The sequence below is a fragment of the Ceratocystis lukuohia genome, assembly GCF_044167205.1.
Source record: "Ceratocystis lukuohia strain C4212 chromosome Unknown Supercontig6_pilon, whole genome shotgun sequence".
Lineage (NCBI taxonomy): Eukaryota > Fungi > Ascomycota > Sordariomycetes > Microascales > Ceratocystidaceae > Ceratocystis > Ceratocystis lukuohia.
This window is the reverse complement of record NW_027263525.1, coordinates 1,577,203-1,595,701: the sequence shown is the minus strand read 5'-3', so window position 1 is coordinate 1,595,701 and position 18,499 is coordinate 1,577,203. Positions and strand designations below refer to the sequence as shown.

At 49.5% G+C, this 18,499-nt stretch overlaps 8 protein-coding genes across 8 annotated transcripts; 3 read left to right on the top strand and 5 right to left on the bottom strand.

Annotated features, from left to right (window-relative positions):
• Positions 1-569: 569 nt before the first annotated feature.
• HOO65_060373 (protein tyrosine phosphatase) lies at positions 570-1,398 on the top strand (the record flags this gene model as incomplete). The annotated part of the gene is made up of 3 exons (XM_071004028.1): positions 570-801; positions 861-1,211; positions 1,313-1,398. 3 exons carry the CDS (start codon positions 570-572, stop codon positions 1,396-1,398), a joined length of 669 nt encoding a protein of 222 aa, XP_070857723.1.
• Positions 1,399-1,597: 199 nt separating this feature from the next.
• HOO65_060372 (uncharacterized protein) lies at positions 1,598-4,492 on the bottom strand (the record flags this gene model as incomplete). Its single annotated transcript, XM_071003670.1, has 7 exons — positions 1,598-1,743; positions 1,854-2,758; positions 2,849-2,974; positions 3,316-3,390; positions 3,473-3,676; positions 3,778-4,394; positions 4,451-4,492. The coding sequence occupies 7 exons, from the start codon at positions 4,490-4,492 to the stop codon at positions 1,598-1,600; spliced, it is 2,115 nt and encodes a 704-aa protein (XP_070857722.1).
• A 730-nt stretch (positions 4,493-5,222) lies between these two features.
• On the top strand, positions 5,223-6,350 carry HOO65_060371 (2-amino-3-carboxymuconate-6-semialdehyde decarboxylase; the record flags this gene model as incomplete). Its single annotated transcript, XM_071001118.1, has 1 exon — positions 5,223-6,350. One exon carries the CDS (start codon positions 5,223-5,225, stop codon positions 6,348-6,350), a length of 1,128 nt encoding a protein of 375 aa, XP_070857721.1.
• A 137-nt stretch (positions 6,351-6,487) lies between these two features.
• Positions 6,488-7,276, bottom strand: HOO65_060370 (Pre-mRNA-splicing factor cwf23; the record flags this gene model as incomplete). The annotated part of the gene is made up of 1 exon (XM_071001117.1): positions 6,488-7,276. The coding sequence occupies one exon, from the start codon at positions 7,274-7,276 to the stop codon at positions 6,488-6,490; it is 789 nt and encodes a 262-aa protein (XP_070857720.1).
• A 1,699-nt stretch (positions 7,277-8,975) lies between these two features.
• On the bottom strand, positions 8,976-10,194 carry HOO65_060369 (Serine/threonine-protein kinase ark1; the record flags this gene model as incomplete). The annotated part of the gene is made up of 2 exons (XM_071003934.1): positions 8,976-9,092; positions 9,148-10,194. The coding sequence occupies 2 exons, from the start codon at positions 10,192-10,194 to the stop codon at positions 8,976-8,978; spliced, it is 1,164 nt and encodes a 387-aa protein (XP_070857719.1).
• A 1,117-nt stretch (positions 10,195-11,311) lies between these two features.
• HOO65_060368 (TIP41-like protein) lies at positions 11,312-12,215 on the top strand (the record flags this gene model as incomplete). Its single annotated transcript, XM_071004013.1, has 2 exons — positions 11,312-12,028; positions 12,093-12,215. 2 exons carry the CDS (start codon positions 11,312-11,314, stop codon positions 12,213-12,215), a joined length of 840 nt encoding a protein of 279 aa, XP_070857718.1.
• Positions 12,216-12,580: 365 nt separating this feature from the next.
• HOO65_060367 (ATP-dependent RNA helicase mrh-4 mitochondrial) lies at positions 12,581-14,758 on the bottom strand (the record flags this gene model as incomplete). The annotated part of the gene is made up of 1 exon (XM_071001116.1): positions 12,581-14,758. The coding sequence occupies one exon, from the start codon at positions 14,756-14,758 to the stop codon at positions 12,581-12,583; it is 2,178 nt and encodes a 725-aa protein (XP_070857717.1).
• A 620-nt stretch (positions 14,759-15,378) lies between these two features.
• On the bottom strand, positions 15,379-17,208 carry HOO65_060366 (DEAD/DEAH box helicase; the record flags this gene model as incomplete). Its single annotated transcript, XM_071001115.1, has 1 exon — positions 15,379-17,208. One exon carries the CDS (start codon positions 17,206-17,208, stop codon positions 15,379-15,381), a length of 1,830 nt encoding a protein of 609 aa, XP_070857716.1.
• Positions 17,209-18,499: the final 1,291 nt, after the last annotated feature.

Genomic DNA, 18,499 nt, shown 5'->3' with positions numbered 1-18,499 from the left:
CTAGAGAGCTGTTGGGGCTCTGTGTATTTTGTGTACTTTTAGTATATTAGCAATTAGTGCTATTGTCGTCCAATTAGTATATGTATGGCTATAGCTGATTTGCATAATCCACAAAGTGAAGCCGTGGCATGACTGGTTGTAATACATACTATGATAGGGAAGGCCGAGAACGAAGCTGTGCTGGTCAGCACTGGCCAATCACAGGCTGCAGATGAGCTTTTCTAGGAGCTCAAGTGAAACGGGGAGAAGCTTTACTTTTTTACTCTTGTTTTTCAACTTCTCTTCTTTTCATTCTGCTATTTTGCTTCGTGGTTTCCTTTTTTGTTTACTACCTGCCGATCTTTTGCAATTTGTCACGTGAGAAGCTGCTCTTTCCTTTACTGGATCAAGAAAAAAAATATTTACCATTCTTATTTATCTCTTCCCTTAAGGTCTCCTCCCCCCTCCCCGACCTTATCCCGCCTTAGAAGAAGAACCTTGCCGATAGAAATTTGTTTATCTAGATCTTGACCCCTCTTTGGCGGACCAACTAGACGAATCAACTGTCCAAAAACCCGCTCTTTCCTACAATGGCCCGATCCGCCGCTTCTGCCAGCCGCTCTGTGCGGAAGAATGGCCCACTCAAGACAACGTATTTGGTTGCGTATAACTTGGCATCGCTGGTTGCTTGGATGACTGTGTTGGGTCGTGTTGCTGCAACCCTGGGAATGCGCGGTCCGGTATTTGTTTATTCGGCCGCTGGCGAGTGGACCAAATGGACACAGACTCTGGCACTGATGGAAGTTGTGCATGCGATAACGGGTGCGTACCTCTTCTTGATTGGCTAACTGGCCACATACTAACGAGCTATCTCGCTGCAGGTATCGTCCGCACTTCACCTCTGACTACCCTTATGCAGGTGGCCTCGCGCATCCTCCTCGTCTGGGGAGTCGTTGACCTGTACCCTTTCCTGGCCCGCAACCTGCCATACTCAACCATGCTGCTGGCCTGGAGTGCCACTGAGGTCATTCGCTACGGATATTTTGTCATGTCGCTGCTCGGCTCCGAGCCGTCATTTGTCGTCTGGCTGCGTTACAGCACTTTCTATGTGCTGTACCCTATTGGCATTCTCAGCGAGTGCTCCATGATCAAGGATGCTATTGTGCCAGCACGTGCTATTGGGCCTGTGCCGCCGGCTGTATACTATGCGATTCTGGCTATTTATGTCCCTGGTTAGTTTGCTTGCCCTTTATACCTGCATGTGTCTAAGGGCATTTCTGCACTAATATCGTTGCCTGGCTGTTTACTGACTCTGGTGTCTTCAATCTCCTAGGCTCGTACATCCTCTACACCCACATGATGTCGCAGCGTAAGAAGGTGCTTGCTCGTCTAGCACAGGCCGATATCAAGAACGAATAGGGTGCTCTACCACCGACTACTACGAATACACGAATACTAGTGTCGATATTGACATCAATTATTCGTGGCTAGATGGCCGACATCTCTGCGGCCACTTGTACTTTATCTCAGGGACTATGTGCATACATATACACATTCAAAATAATGCCATCTCTTTGTATCAGTAGTAATCTTGGAAAAGAAAAAGCCTCCTCTGCCCTTATATCAATGATTCGGATGCAGATTTTATTGCTTTTTGCCCAGCCAACTTGTACCAGTCTGTTGTTTTGACCATGGCCGCAATATAATCACTAGCCGCCACCACCAAGTCATCATATCCTGAGTTTTTGCTTGACTCAAACATGTCTGTAGTTTAGCAGTTAGCTTCTGTGCCTCCACGAGATTTCCCTGATGCCCCTTCTCGTTCACGGCCTAACTAACCCACTAAAATACCCTATTTTTGCATGAAAACTTACTTATATGAGCCGTGATCTCGTCGCCGGCCTTATTGTTCCTGACTGCTCTCCACGTCCCGCTGGGCGCATTGCCTGTAGGGAGCACACAGAAGGTGCGGTCTTGACTATACAACAGCGACGCATAGTTTGCCTTGGCCGCACCGTTGCCGAGTAGCGTATACATGTTCACGAATCCCGTTCCTTGTTCCTTCTGCAGGCGTACCATATATGCCACACGCTTGCGTAGCTCTTCAGGCTTCCCCAGCACGCCGACAAATTCTAAATGAGAGCCGACCCATCCGATGCCTGATGAGATGTTGTCGCGGTTATACCAAGCCGCCCCTGCACCAGCTGCAACTACCGCGGCACCGCCGGCTGCAATAGCAAGCTTGCCCCAAGTACCCCAACGCGATGAGCCGGTGGCAGCAGCAGCCGCAGTAGCTGCGGCGGCAGTAGCCGTAGTAGCGGCACTCGCAGATTGGCCTGAGGCGACATTACTTGCACTTGCAGCGCTTGCAGCAGCAGGCGCATTACGCGACCAGAAGTCGCTCAACTGGCCGGCAACAGATGAGGCAGTCATGTATTTCTCTTCAGCTCCATGGGCGATAATCCCGGGCGACAGCCCAAGAAACGGCGTATCGAAGGCAAGCACGCCTTGCACGTAGGGGAACATGAGACCATTAGAGAATGGGACACTAGCATCGGTAGCTCCAGTTGTGCAGCCAGTGGCATCGGAAGTACTGGCCGCGTTTGAATCGGTGCTGGAAGTAGGAAGGATGGGTATGTCTGATGTTAGGGCGATGACGGTCTCGGCAGCTACAATCCCGCCCATGGAATGGCCGACGAGGATGGTATGGACCGAGGGATCGATAGTAGGCGACTGAGTGCCGGCATCGACTTCTAGATCAATCACTTTTTCTTGTAGCCTGAGTAAATGAAGCCATGTCAATCTAACAGAATTCATATAATATCGCACAGTGAACATGCACATACAGGTGAAATAGATGCAAACTCACCAGTCGCGAAACCGACCTACACACTCGCCGAGGTTTCCTCGGGTCTCATATCGAGGGTAAACAAGGGTTTCGATGTTGACATCCGGTAGCTCGGCAGCTACAATGTCTCGTAGCACCTTTGTGAATCTGTAATCCTCGCCAAAGGTGCTCTCGTCCCCCTAATAGCGTATAAATAGTGATTGCCTGTTAGCGAGCAAAGCTACGGCCGGGGGATTTGGTGGATAAAAGGGCTACCTTAAAACCGTGAATAAAGCAAAGCAAAAGGGTTTTTTGCTTCATCTTGTTCTTTATTGTTGGGTGCATGTTACTGGTTAAATACAGAGCAAATTTACATATGCGCTTGATGCTACTCTTGTGCTTGTTGATGAGACCCTTGATAACCCTAAGATAAAGCTATAACCCTATATGGCTAGTAAGTATCGGCAAGGCGCTTGGTTATGTATTGTCCGCTGTTGAGAAGACCGTACTTCTTCTCAGACTCTGTCGCATACGTGCCTGGAAGAGCCTCGATATCACTGTCGAAGTTGGGGTTGCAGAAGTAGCTGTATGGTAGCACAATCAGCCTTGTGTTCCTTTGTGTCTCTTGCGTTCTTTTCTTTTCTTTCCTGTAGCTAGGAGACTTACGCGATGGAATAGCGGGCAGGGTACTCGGCGCTTTTGATGGGCGGCTCAACGACACGATGCACAGTGCTCTTGATAGTGTCGTTACTCCAACGAGCCAGAAAATCACCGGCGTTAATGACTACAGTGTTCTCAATAGGTGTAGCGTCGATGAACCTGCCATTAGGGCTGCAAATCTGCAGGCCACCTCTGTCGTCCTGGAACAAGCTGTAGACGTAGAGCGAATACATAGACATTATCAGCATTGCCTCCTGTTATACCATGCGACGTGTTGCTGTCAAGTTTGACTTAGGTTAGGCTATACTTACATCGTAATAGATCCGTAATCACTATGGTGGCCTGCCCGCACAGCTGTCTTGAAGGCATCGGCCTTGACGGGCGGGTAATGAAGCAGACGAAGAGTGTTATCTCCCTTGTCCACATAGGGGTCGAAGTACTTGTCGTCTAAACCCATGCCGATGCCGATAGCGCGCATGATTTCGATGTATAACTGCTTGCACTCACTAAAAAAGCTTGTCATCTTAGCCCTAAAGCCTTCTAGCCCTGTTCCCTGCTCATCGGGCCAGAGGTTTGGGTGACCTTCTTCGCCCTCACGGCCGATTTCCAGGCTTTCCTTGATGTCGGGGGTAGTGTTACGCAAGGCATCAATCTCGGCCTTGTCCGTCAGCAACGATGTCTTCTCGCGGCCAAAAGCCGAGTAACCTCGATTAGCTGCGGGGGTTGTCCAACTGAGAGCTAGCTTGTCCTCTTCAGGAAGGGTGAAGAAATGAGACGACATAGAAAAAGCAGTAGCTCTAGACTCAGCTGAGATAGGAATATTCTTCAAGTAGATAAACCCAGCAGTCTGGAAGCCCTCAAGAATGGCCTTGGCTGTTTCCTTGCGATCGACTTCGCAGCCGTCAAGGAAGCCAGAGAAATCGATAAGCTTAACAACATGTTAGTTAGATGCGTGAAGAAAAAGCCAAAGCGGGGTGCTCTAACCGGGATGACAAGGCCATCCTCGCTAACAGCGTTTTGGGCCATCGTGATAGAGTCTTTAACAAGGAGAAACCTTTAGCACGGGTGGAAACCAGCGATGAAGAAGCGGGGAATATAAAAAAATAGAGGAATAGTAAGAGAAGTTGCTAAAACATATCGGCTTAAAAAGCTTTGTGGCTGCTATTTATCGGGCAGGACTACGGCTATTATTATAATTGGGCTTATCAACAGCAAAGTAGATCAGTTATTTTGGGTATCGGTTATACCACAGTTTTGGAAGGAACGAATGTCGTTCCTCCCTTTTATGAGACCAAGTTGTTCTACAATGGGGGAGCTGCAGCCAATCCTGGCTAGCTCTTGTAGAACCCACCCATGGCTTATCTATTCCCTACATTCTTATTGGTGAGTCTTCATGGCAAAAGAAACAATGGGCAGGAAACTTCCTAATCGTGGAACCAAGTGTTGGAAGGCGGGGTACTAAGCTGTTTGGAAGGAAAGAGGACCTCACTCCAAAGGGTAGGCGACCCAAAAAGGCTGAACGGGGTGGTCACGTGTTTGCTATATCTTATTTTATTGTTTCTAACTACTGTCTTTAGGCATCACCACTATAGCTTCAAGCTCTTAGCCTCGCCCACCCTCTATTGATCTTTATCTCAGTCTTGGGATATTATCAAACCGAGTTCCAACTCAAGCCCTAACCCCGTCTCTAGCCCCAGCCCAGCTTCAATTTCAGTCTCAACCTTAGTGGCTACTACAATATCGGTTACCGGAAACAATGGCCACAAACACCTCGCCCGTTGTGGATATCCACACTCACATGTACCCTCCCTCATACCTTTCCATGCTAGAGAAACGGACCACCATCCCTCTTGTGCGTTCGTTTCCTGGTGCTAATGAGCCTCGCCTGATTCTCCTCGAGGCTGAAATCGAAAACCTGGAAAAGGCTGGCAAGGACGCTGCCGTTGGACTGCCTGGCCGACCTTTAACATCACACTATGCATCTTTGGAACAAAAATTGCACTTCATGAACACACACAAGATTGACATCAGCGTCATTTCCCTTGCAAACCCGTGGTGCGACTTTCTGGAACCAGAAAATGCTGCACCTCAGACTCGTGCTACTAATGTTGAGTTTAGCCAAATGTGTGCGGCGCATCCTGGTCGCCTGTATTTCTTCGCAACGTTGCCTCTAACGGCACCCATCGACCAGTTGCTAGAAGCCATAACTGAGCTAAAGACGTTGGACTATTGTCGTGGCGTCATCCTGGGCACTTCAGGTCTTGGTTCTGGTCTGGACGATCCCAAAATACTGCCCATTTTTTCGCAGCTAGCCCAAAACAAGCTGCCCGTGTTTCTACACCCACATTACGGCCTCCCAAACGAGATGTGGGGCCCTAAGGCTAGTGCTGAGTATGGACATGTACTCCCGCTGGCCATGGGTTTCCCGATGGAAACTACGATTGCAGTAACGCGGATGTTCCTTGCCGGTGTGTTCGATGCTGTACCCGACTTACAGATGATTCTAGCCCATAGCGGTGGCACACTGCCCTTTTTGGCAGGACGAATCGAGAGCTGCATTATGCACGACGGATATCTTGCTGCTACCAACAAGACCGGCCCAGGTCGGCGGTCATTATGGACGGTTTTGAGGGAGCAGATATATCTGGACGCGGTAGTTTACTCCCCCGTGGGACTAAAAGCTGCTGTTGACGCCAGTGGCCCTGGTCGGGTCATGTTTGGCACTGATCATCCTTTTTTTCCTCCTCTCAAGACAGATCCTCAGGGCGAGTGGGAAAGTGTCAGTCTGAATGCTGAGGCAATAGCCCTAGCAGCGAGCCCAGGGGCGCAATCGGCCATAATGGGAGACACTGCCGCACGGGTGTTGAACTTGACGGGTAAATAGAATGGTCAAGTTCCAGATAGCCTCTACCAATAAATCAAATATGACGAATGCATTGACAGCAATCAACCATGTATGAAATGACTCTTTAACGGTGGATGTCATGCAGCAATGCAACGCTACGAATCCACATCCCGACTCTATACTGCCGCCGCATCGCGCAGCTTCTGTGCCTCGCGCATTTTGCTCAACACACCAGTGACCTTTTCTTCGTAGCTAAGCGTTGGATCCCGCGTAAAGAAATACGAGCTAGGCTTCTTGCTCTTTTTCTTGGCCTTCACTTTGGCGTCAGCCAGCTTCGCATCCGACCCAGATGCCTCCGCACTAGCCGCCTCCGACGTAGCAGCACTCTTCTTGGCCGCTCGTCGCTCCTTCTTTTCTTGCAGCTTACGCAGCAAGGCAGCCTCTTGCTCTTCTAGCGAGTCGATGTCCTTTCTGCGTTGGTCGCGCTCGGCCCGTTCGGCCTGACGTTCGGCGAATTCGTGCTCCTCGGCCTCAGCCTGCATGCGCATGCGTTCGCGTTCCAGCTCGACACGTTTCGCCTCGTCAGAATCGCGCTTGAGCTTTGCTGCGTTTTCAGCTGCTTCTAGCTCGTCAATCAACTTACGTCGACTCTGGTTGAGGGCGTCTCGTTCGGCACGGCGTTTGGAAAGCGCGTCGCGGGCATCGTCATAAGCTTTACGTGCGGCAGGCTCGGTTAGGATGTCTTTGGCACGGCCAACGAGCTCGTAGATCACCGGATCGAATTTTTCGCGGGTCTTATCCGGGTGGTACTTGAGGTTTTGCCGACGCCAAGCACGGTGCACGTCTTTGTCGTTGGTCGTGGTGTCGATTTTGAGAACATCGTAGAGGTCAACTTCCTTGGAGGCGTAGTCTTTGGCAAACTGCAGCAGGTCTGCGAGTGATCGTGCGCTTGTGTCTTCGCTCATTTTGCAGAAATCGGTAGTCCGTGTTTAAGGATGGTGGACAATGAGGCTTTCCTCACGCAAGATATGCCTTGGTCTCATATTCTAACCCAGGTATCAAACTAAACCCTTGGTGGTACTCCACTTTATTTATGTCTAGATTTTTGGTGCGACCTAAGTCAGCAACTTCAAGTACGAAAGGCTCCACAATGATCATGAAACCAACGCTATTACTACTACCTATTATTCAATATTACATAGTTTTTTCTTTTTAAAAAGTCTATGGTTATATCCTTTTGCTTCCCCTAGCTACCTACTTCCTCTTTCTTCATGACAGCCATGTCAGACTCTTCGTCTTCCTTGAACCCCCCAGCAGCACTAGTGTTCCAAAGACTCTCACCAATGATCCCAAGCGCACCGGGTTTGACCCAACCCTAGCCTGGTACGAGAATTTATTTCGGGCATGTACGGGGCGGATGACACCTGAGGGTATTGTACACTACCGCGAAAGCCGTTACATTGCTAACGAGGCACGTGATTGTGCGCGATGCGAGGAGTATCGTGACTGGATGTTCAAGTTTTCGCCGATAGTTCGCTTCATGCAGCAGAAGATTGGCATGTTGCACGGCGAGCTAGATGAGCGCAACATAATCTGCCGGCGTTGCCCAACACGCATGACTGACGATGGCAGCATACATCGCATTGGCGGCGGGTTTAGTCCGGACCACGGCATTCTTATTTGTGCAAATGAGGTGCGCAATAAAAAGCACATGGAAGATACACTGGCACACGAGATGGTACACGCATGGGATCACCTGCGGTGGAAAATGGATGCAGAGAACAACTTGCGCCACGCAGCCTGTACAGAGGTAGGTTGCTCCGCTGTGCTACTATAACACCGGATACTGGCTAACAAAGAGTAAATTGGCTTTAGATTCGCGCTTCCATGCTAAGCGGCGAGTGTAGATGGACGAGAGAGTTTTTCACACGAGGCAACTGGAGTCTTTCTGCACAGTTCCAGAACTGCGTGCGCGATCGAGCAATACAGTCTGTCATGGCTAGAGCCAAGTGCAAGGATAAAGCACAGGCCTCTAAGGTAGTCAACGAGGTCTGGGACTCCTGCTTTTCAGATACCCGCCCGTTTGACGAGGTTTATAGATAGGCGATGGTTCCTGGTCCCCAAGACCACAGTTTTTTTTCTTAGGCTCCGCTTGAGGCCGTGTACTATATTAATGTGTCGTTCCTCATGCACTCAGTTGTTCTCCTTCTTGTAGTCTAGGTTATATAACAGCATAAGCAGCATGGGATGGGCAAAGTTCTTATTCATTTTCACGGAAAATTCTTGATATTCAAGGCAAGCGATGTGACTATGTGGCAAACAAGCAAACTGTAAACGACTCAGTGAACAATAGAATTGAGGAAATTGAAGACTGTTACTCTCCGTGCATCAGACTAGTTGGCTCATATATAGGCCAAATGCCGCGTCATAAAAGAATGAATCATACGTAGGACCGAGATGACCCTAGGTGTCGCGCCAGTGCTCATGAACTAGCATATGTGGAACTTTATGTATATGGGATGCGTGACAAAAGTGTAGGGCGCGGTAGGCCTTAGGATGTCATGCTCCACGGGTAATTTATATACCTTTAGCTCGTACGTTGTAGGCCTGTTTGAATTGATTCCATATGAGCTGGTCCAATTTGGCCATCCCGCACAGATATCATCATCGTGAAGCTTCGCGCATAGCCGCTCGCTCACCCTTGACGCAATGCTTGATGATCCAAGGATGCACTTGGACCTGGTCTAATGGTAGACGACGCTCGGGATCCAAGACCAGTAGCTGCATGTTGTGTTAGCAACTAACTCGGACGATCGGTTTCTGGGAAAATTCTCACCTTTTTGATGAGGTCTTTAGCCTCTGGACTGACCCACGAGGGAACCGTCATATCACACTTCAGAATTCGTCTATGGGTCATGATTTGTGTATCTTCAAACGGCGCCTCACCCACCAGGAATTCATAAGTTAGCACACCCAAGCCCCATAAGTCGATCTTTTCATTGTATGAATTGTCCGCGCTTCCTGGCTTAATCATCTCTGGTGGCAGATAGTCGAGTGTACCACACATTGTCCGTCTGCGGCTGTTAGGGGCATGGACGCTCCAACCAAAGTCAGAGATCTTGATTTCGCCGTGGATACCCATAAGAATGTTTTCGGGCTTGATATCGCGGTGAATGACATGCTTCCGATGTAGATAGGACAGGGCTGAGGCCATTTGTGAGACATAATGTGCGGCCTTCCATTCGGGAAACCTCCGCTCTTTGCGGAGATGTTTGTAGAGCTCGCCCTTGCCAGCGAATTCCAGAATGAGAAACACCCGCTTGCTGTCATGAAAGTGGCCGTAGAGCTTGAGGATGTTGGGGTGGCGTAGATTGCTCTGGATTTCAATCTCACGGCGAACTTGTTTCTCCACTCCGCAGCCGACCTGCAACTCAGCCTTGTGCAACACCTTGAGAGCGCAAATGAAGCCGCTGGTGCGCTCGCGGGCAAGATAAACACGACCGAATTTTCCCTTGCCTAGCGGTCGACCAATTTCAAACATGCCTAGATGGAACTGCTTCGGGACAGCCGGTTGCTCAACCATGGTTAGAGAGCGGCGTTCAGCTTCAGCGGCATCCTGGCGATGGTCTCGATCGCTTTCTCGTAACCGATCTCGTTCGCGATCTCGATCTCGTTCTCTCTCTCGTTCTCTCTCTCTTTCTCGCTCGGCGGCTTTAGCAGAGGCCCCTGCTGTAGATGCAGTGGTCTTTCGTAGCGGTGAGTTGGCTACAGAGGCGGTGGAGGCCGAAGGTTTCCATTGTGAGTTTTGGTGCGAGTTGGTGGTCTGCGATTGGAGTGCAACCTTCACAAGTGTTGGTCGTGTAGCTTTAGCTTGCGAGGCCATGGTCTAGCAGCGAGCCGAGGGCAAAGTAGGAGAGTCAGTTTTATGCGGGCTTTTCTTGATTTTAGTGTTGTTGTTTTTTTTCTTTGCAGACGTCGCTTAGCCACAAATATGATGGGCTGGTAGCGGGGGTCTATTCTCAGTGGGTTCTTATCTCACTACTCACCTTGCCCTTGCTATAACTGTCGGCATTCTCGTCATGCACCGACATGCGCTCGAAACGCGTTTCCAGCGTGCGAGTAGTCATGACGAGGATGGATTTGGAATGGAGAAACAAAGGTGATGGGAAGGCTGTTGGGTCGTATTAAACGCTTTTTTTTGGTGTGGGAGGGAATATAACTGAAGCCAGATCTAAAGGCGGTAAAGGTACAGAGACAGAGCAAATGAATGGATAGCGGAAGCAGCGGCAGAAAGGTAGGAACAAAAACAGTAATTACTTCTAGCTCGTGACAGCAACAAACGGATGGATAATGGATATCATGTGAAGTTTGAGGGACAGAATCGTAAACATTAATGAAAAAAAATAAAATGGAATTTCCAACCAGTCGCTGGATTCTGCGCCTATAAAGCTGAAAGCCAACAAGCACAGGCAAAATGTTCCATCGTGTTTGCTCATCACAAAGAAGAAATCCTGAGACACCCTGGTTTCTCTAAACAGGGATAATACGTGGGTTTTTGACCAGTAGTGTTGGCCTAGCAACGGCAGCAAGGGCTATGGAGAATTGTTAGGGTTAAACCCAGCACGTAGCTGCTGAAGTAAGTGGCATCTTTGCACTGCATGTAGACGAAGATCTGTCCCACATCAGTTACCCTGAAATCCCACCTGATGTTTGTCGAGCCGTGTCGCATGCTTGCTCTTACCTGTTAGCGCTTTATTATACCAACCCTCGGTGAACATCGGTGAGATCACCCCACCTCAAGCTAAAGTGCCCCACCTTGCTCAACCTAATCTTGCAGAAGCAAGCCAAATGAACCATACTTGTAATTATACAGTCTGCATGTTGTCTTTATCTCGGATCTCTTACTCTATACTTGCATAGAATATACACGATAAACGCAAAGCCTACTGCCACTATCTCTGTTCGAGCCGACCAGACTTCCGCCCGCCGCCTCCGAGATCATGACTACCCTTTCAAACCCCATGGATACCAAGTTCCCAACGCCAGGCCGAGGCTCTGCATCGACCACCACTCATACACAGGGCAACTTTCGCATCTCCACACGTAAACTGCCTATATCCAAGGCCGGGCCCATCAGTGAAATGGAAGCCAAGTTGCGGATCCCTGTGCCCGAGATGATCTTTGGCGATAATATGGTGGCCATTGAGCACGTGCCATCTGGATGGAGCATCGAGTTCAACGCTTTCGATGCTTTGAATGGCGTTGAAAAGACAGCTAAGAATATGCTGCAGGTGTCGTATGCGCGCGATTGGTCATCGTCACGTGAGACAAGCAATTCCCATGTACATGAGGTCGTTAAGCCCTACGATTGGTCGTACACTACGCCGTATAGCGGGACGTTGGATGCCAAATCTGCTGCTATGATGCAGGAGGGCAAGACCCTGATTCCTCTGGAGCTGCTGAAGCGCAGAGACCCGATATTGTTCTTCGAGGATGTGGTACTCTATGAAAGCGAGTTGGACGATAATGGCATTTCGCTCTACAGCGTCAAGGTACGAGTGCATGAGAAGCGCATGCTTCTTCTGGCTAGACTGTTCATGCGTTTAGACAACGTTCTGGTGCGTATCCGTGATACACGGGTTTACGTAGACTTTGAAACAGACAAGGTTATCCGAGAGTACACCATCAATGAGGCGCCCTTTGACTCCGTTAAACAGGTAAGCTGCCTTCAAAACCCACATACCCGGGATTTAGACGTATATTTCTGACATGGCGACGTAGTCATTGCTGAGATCTGGACGGTTGCCGGATGAGATTACCATGTCTCTACGTGACTCCAACATTATCGCCTCATTGATGAAGCCGATCGACGGTAAACTTGACGAGGTAAACCTCAAGAAATAAAAGTGTGAGTGGCGATCAAAGAGATAGGGTAACGACATAAAATAACAGGCGAAGATTGCAAAGGTCGATGATAGCAATAATAACAAGCGTTGGGTTTGGGTATATTGGGCAACGGCGTTTTTCTTGGATTTCTCATCTCTTTATTTTCTCTTTTTTTGCGTAAACTATGCGTATTGATTAACCATATGAAGCTGTATACAGGCATAATCAATCAGTTCCGAAGAGTTCCTGAAATGACACGAGGGTTTTACTTCTCCCAAATCGTAGTACTCATCGCACTCTAGACAACACTGATGATGGTGGAGAAGGGGCATTAGACATAGAATATAAAGAACCGGTCCTCCACTAGTAACAACTCCTGGAAACTACCGTGCATTTGGTGGTGACTCAGGCTCTGTAACCTCCTCAAACTCCATCTCCCACCGATCCACTTCTTTGAACTTTTTTACTGCCTGCTTTAACTCTGACGACTTGCCGTTTGACGTAGAACCCGAGCTAGTGGCATCGTCTTGTGTAAAGGTATCGTCTGGCAGTGGCTGGAACGTGCTCCGTTCCGCATTTTCTCCCTCGTATTCTGCATGCGCTTCCCCATCTGGTATGCTTACGACATCTTCTTCACCATCGCCGTGCGGCACTGAGGTGTGCGCATTTCTCGTGCCGTATGTCCGGCTGATGCGCCGTGATGGCTCGAATTGCATGCGTTTCCGCTGGGCCAATGTAGTCACGGGTGCAGCTGGGGCAGGGGTAGTTGGGGTCGGGCCAGAAGATGCTGCATTGCTTCTGCTAGGCGGTCGGCCAGTGCCCTTGCGCCGAGCCGGACGAGACAGCTCGTCCTCGTCGTTGTTTGGCTCTGGCTCGTGCACATTAGAGTGCTGCGTGCGCGTACGGCGTTGGGGAAGAAGTGTCTGGAGCTCAGCGGTCAGAACCTTGGGTGGTGGGGGTTTGTGTGTATGGCGGGATTTGCCCTTGGCCTGGCGCGTAGGCGCATAGTTGGGTGAATGAGTGAGGGACGGCGGTGAGGATAATGGGGATGACCCGCCACTGTCTACGTGACCATGAAATCCTTCACGTGCTCGGATTGGGGTTGTCGGAGCGGCGATACGACGACGACGGGCAACATCGCGGATGGGGGGCCAGGCTACAGGAGAGCCCGTATCTGAGCTACTACTCATAGGTGGTGCCATGTCTGTTTCGTTGTAGACTGGAGTGGTGGGTCGAGCCGCCGTAGTTCTATGGGGAGCAAGAGGCGAGGGCAACGACTCCTCATCAGAGGTAATATCGCTCAGGGAATCGTCATTGGCATCAACTTCCATTGGTGCTATGGGTGCTGAAGACTCTGCGATAGCTTGTATTGGGGCTGACGACTCAGCTATGGTTGGGGGCGGGTGGGAAGCAGGAACCTCTATCTCTGGACTTGCCTCTGGGAGAGGCGCAGAGGCTGGAACTTCGACCTCGACTTCAAGTTTTTCTTGGACATCAAGGGTAGGTGTTGTTTCCTTTTCGATGCTTTCCTCAAGTTCGTCCTCTGGTCCAACTCCAGACTCGTCCTCAAGGCGCGGGGCCTTTTCAGCTTGTAGATTCCCCAGGTGTGATCCTGAGCTCTTGCGTTTTTGCGGAACGGTAGATGGCCTAGTCGCCGATGCAAGAATACTAGGTGATTGATGACGCGTGCTTCGGCGTTTATTTAGGGGCGTCGATATCGCATCTGGCTTAAAGTCGGCCATATCCTCTGCATCGTCATCTGCCACCGGATCGCCATTGTCGCATTCCATATCTGTGCCAACATCTGTGCCAACATCTGAATTGTCTGTGGCTACAGAATTGGCTCGTCGTCGATTTGCACCAAGAATACTTGGTTCGCGCGCCCGCCGACGGAATAAGCCGATATTGAACGTAGATGCGATTGTCGAGGAGTTACCAGCGCCGCGACTGCTTGGCCGTATAAGGCCAGACGTACTGCCGGCAAAGCTTGGCTTGCGCGAGCGCCCGCGCCGCTTGAACTGACTGACGCTTATTGTCGATGTATTTGCAGAAACAGCTACTTGCTCAGAATCGAGTTCGGTGTCGTCAATATCTAGGTCTACATCGAGGTCGCCTAGATCCGAGTCCAAATCGTCAAACACCTTGTCGTTGAGATCTACGCCTGATGTATCACGCCGTGAGGTGCGGCCTCGGCGTACAGATGGTGGCTCATTTTGTTGTGCCGTTGACCTTGTACCAGCCTGAAATTGCCGACGAGGGTGTGACCTTTGTTGCACTTCTAGTTGTAAATTTGCATTGCCTACACTACTACGGGTAGATCGTTGAGTCTTAGTTTCTGTTGTCGCTAGTTCTGGCTCGGCATCTTGTGTTTCATTGGGTTTAGGGTCAACTACGGGAGGCGGAGTAGCACCATAGATGTCACTACTGATGCTTCCAAGGCGCGATGATACACCGGATGAGGCAGCGGCTTTTTCGACTGGGACAGGAGATTTTCGGGTGGGGTGCGGAGCTTCAGCAGTCGGGGCTCCGCGCATGCGGCGTGTTCGAGTCGGGCGAGGCATGGTGTGTGTATATTTGTATGTATGGGGTGAAAGAGAGGGAGAAAGAGAGAATGTGACGCTAAGAGTGGAACAACATGTAGAAGAGGACTATAGTAGTGAAGGAGACACCGAGTCGAGCAAAAACCAATTCGGTGAGGAGCTTTAGCAGGCCATAATGCACTTAAATAGTGAAGTGGTGTTATGTAATAAATAAGATATAGGAAGAAACCGAAGGGAAAATCCGCCACATAAAAAAATAGAAGCTTGAGCTGACCTGACCCAACCTTGAGACTTGGCAGCCTGGCCTGTTTTGGTAGAAACGCGTTAAAGCTATCTTAATCTTAACATAGCGCGTCTCAAATGCTTCAGACGCGTTCCTGTACTTTGTGTGCTTTTGCTGCCAGCCCCACTTTCTCATGTAATAGTGCTGTTATCTTATCAATCGTGATGATGCAGCCAACATTCAATTTGTCCTATCCAAGACTGTTCTCGTTCAAGCGCTCAAGCATGGAAATACAGAACCTCTTAAAATGTAGTTCAATTCTAGACTAATCTGCGACACCAAAGAAAAACCCAAATATCGTACAAGTGCCCGGCCCACTATTCCAAGTGCACACAAAAATACAAATACAAGTAAGCAATCAAATAAGAGCTTGGCCCATAAACATACTGTTCTTTACTTCCGCCACTACATCCTTGCGGTCATCGTTGCCGACAAGGACAACACCACGGCCACGGCGACCCATCCGACCAGCACGGCCTAGGCGATGGACGAAGTCAATAGTAGTATGTGGCACGTCGTAAAGGATGACGTGACGCACGGCAACCGTGTCAATGCCGCGAGACATGAGATCAGTGGCTACTATAACCTTTACATTTGGTAAAGACTTTCCGGGCTTGATGCCAGTCAGGCTTTCCGGTATCCGAATGGGTTTAGAGGTGGTGAATTCATTTAGAGCCTCAGCTTGATAGCGCTGCTCCAGCGTATCACGATTCAGTGCCACGGCCTTAATTCCCTTGGACTTGAGATATTCAGCCAATTCTTCCGTCTTTTCACGCTCATTGACAAATACCATGATTCGCCGTACTTCATGCGCGCCGTCCTTGGAAGTAGCGCCCCCGGTGTCTTGATTCCGCATGGCATCTCGGCCAATGCTGTAGATGGCGTCGGCACAGGCAAGGTCCTTATTGTTTCGGTAGGGATCACGTGAAACGTCGATAACACCTAGCTGTACGCGGCGAGGGATGGCGTGCAGATTGGGTGTAGTAATTCGGATCATATCGGGATAATGTTCACCGAGGTACTTATCTAGGCGCTTAGGAATGGTGGCCGAGCAGACGACTAGTCGCTTAACTGAAGGAAGCGACTTTTCTAGGATAGTAGTGGTGACAGGTGTAAATGACCGGTCAAACAAGGAATCCGCCTCGTCGATGATGAGATCAGTGACGCGAGCAAGTACATTGGGGTCTGATTTAACGATAGACGCGAGTAGATGCGGAGTGGTAACGATGAGGTCGACTCCACGGGGGGAGTATAAATTCCTATGGATAACAAGGGGGCTCAGTTGCGACGAGAGCTTTTCTGTTTTAAACTTGGCTTCGTGGGCAAGGGTCTTGGCCACATTGCCAACCTGATCGACAAGCTCTGCTGTGGGAACAAGCACAACGACCTTGGGCCGGGCCATGGTGGGATGTGGCTCATCAAAAGGAGCCGCCGATTTGTTATCCTTGACGCTCTCTGTGGCAACGCGCTGCCGTTCTTTGTAGTCTGCGATTTCCGGGTCTTCGCTTTCGGCAATCTTGAGCGCATTAATAGCAGGGACCAGATAAGCAAGTGTCTTGCCCGATCCAGTCTCCGCAGCAATCAAGTACTCTCTCCGAGTCTTAGCCTTGCTCTGGGACAGTATAGCCGGGATAGCAAGTCTCTGCGCCGGTGTGGGCTTGATATCAACCAGACCCCGTAACGCATCTGAAAAAATGGCCGAGCGAACCTGGGGTAGCAGGTCGAATTGGTCGAACGATTCAAACCTTACCATTCTATCTTTGATGTCATTGCGCCGGCTGTACGGCATGGTAGATAGCGACTGTTGCATTTTGAGCGCCTTGCGGTCATCCCGGCGAAAATACTCGCGTTGCTTTCGCTCATGACGCTCATCATCCTGTCGCCGGTGTCTCTCTACGCGAGCGGCTTTGGACGGCAACCTGGCAACAGTCTGGTTCATACTGCCAAAGGGGCCTTCGACCATACGTTTGTTCATTTTGCCAGCCTTCATAGGTGGGCGATCGACGGTCTTGGACAGGACCATGCGCGAGGGCACAGTCCGGCGACCGAAGGCATAGCCACGGGTAGAGCCCGCAACAATGGTAGTAGAACTAACACCGGGTAGGAAGGTAGCAGCCGATAGACGAGTAGATATGGCTATAGGCAACGTGCACTTTGGGCACACTGGCCGCAGAAGTGCTGAAAGCATGTTTGTCTGTTCTGGGTGCTATACAGGTAATTAATAGGCCTAGGGTTCGATGGGAGTTTCCAAGGTGGGCTGCCAAACCTAATACAGTGACGTCGAAAAAAAAATTCCGGCTCTGTGAAACAAAGGCAGCTGGCAGACAGCTGGCAGCTGTGAAACCAACCTAACCTTAAACTTGTTCCTAATCTTAGTACTAGAAGAAAGGTGACACCAACAACAACAGGACGGACTACCATGGCTAGCTATTCTCACGAATACTTCCGATACAAAGCGTCATATGATAATCGATCGCCCAATGATATGGCTCACTTACTTCCCTGGCGATTGTTTGTTAGACTCATTGGGCTTGAAGCTCTGAAGAGAGGATTCAAGATCCATTTTCTTGATTTAGCACGCAGCTCTATTTTTTGGAAGCTTTTCTACATAATCAAATGCTCATGGGCAACGCAGAAATGATGGTCAAGGGAACTAATCATACTTGTGCTTGCTCATCCATGATATGGTTTGTTTCAGAGCTCCACATGATCGGCAGCTTTCTATACCATAGCACCGCATGCTGTGCCCCACATATTATTATATCATACACTCGACATCGCACCGTCATTTATACATTTACATACATTGTACAAAACATCTCAGAAAGTCTTGTGCCTTCGTACACAATAGAAAACAGCCTTTGGTAATATTGGTCGCCTCAAATTGCAAGCAAGCCCCAATAACCCACCTAGTGTTCTTCGGTTGCTACTTTGAAGTGTGTATCACTAAACGCCATGTAACCGACTACTTCAGTACTCCCGGATATTGCCCTAGGAACATAACCATACTAGCTAGTCTAGGGAAAGCGGATTGATAGGACAGCTCAGTGGCCTATGCCCAAGCATTGCTTTCTATCTTAGTCTAGCAACTTGTTACTTGTAAGGATTTACATCATGGCATTTGGCACCTGCTACGTCGTAGGTAGCACTAACTAGACTTGTCAATTTTCCCGTATAATCAAACTGGCTTCTCAGCAGATCAATATTTTGACGCGCTGGCTTAGTATTTTCAGTGGAATGCTCAATTGGTATATAAGCTACCCTACACTAGAGACTCACGGGTAGCTTCTCGTTATCTAAGCAATCATGCATGATAAAGCATTCACTAGTCGCCAAGTAGATATAGATGCTGTACATACATTATTTATGGATGATCTAGAAAAATAACCAAATCTCCAGATCACGAAGCAGCACTTTACATGTATTACAAGTACGTAAATCTAGCTTCAAAGCTTCAACCAAGCTTCCCACGTTCCGTA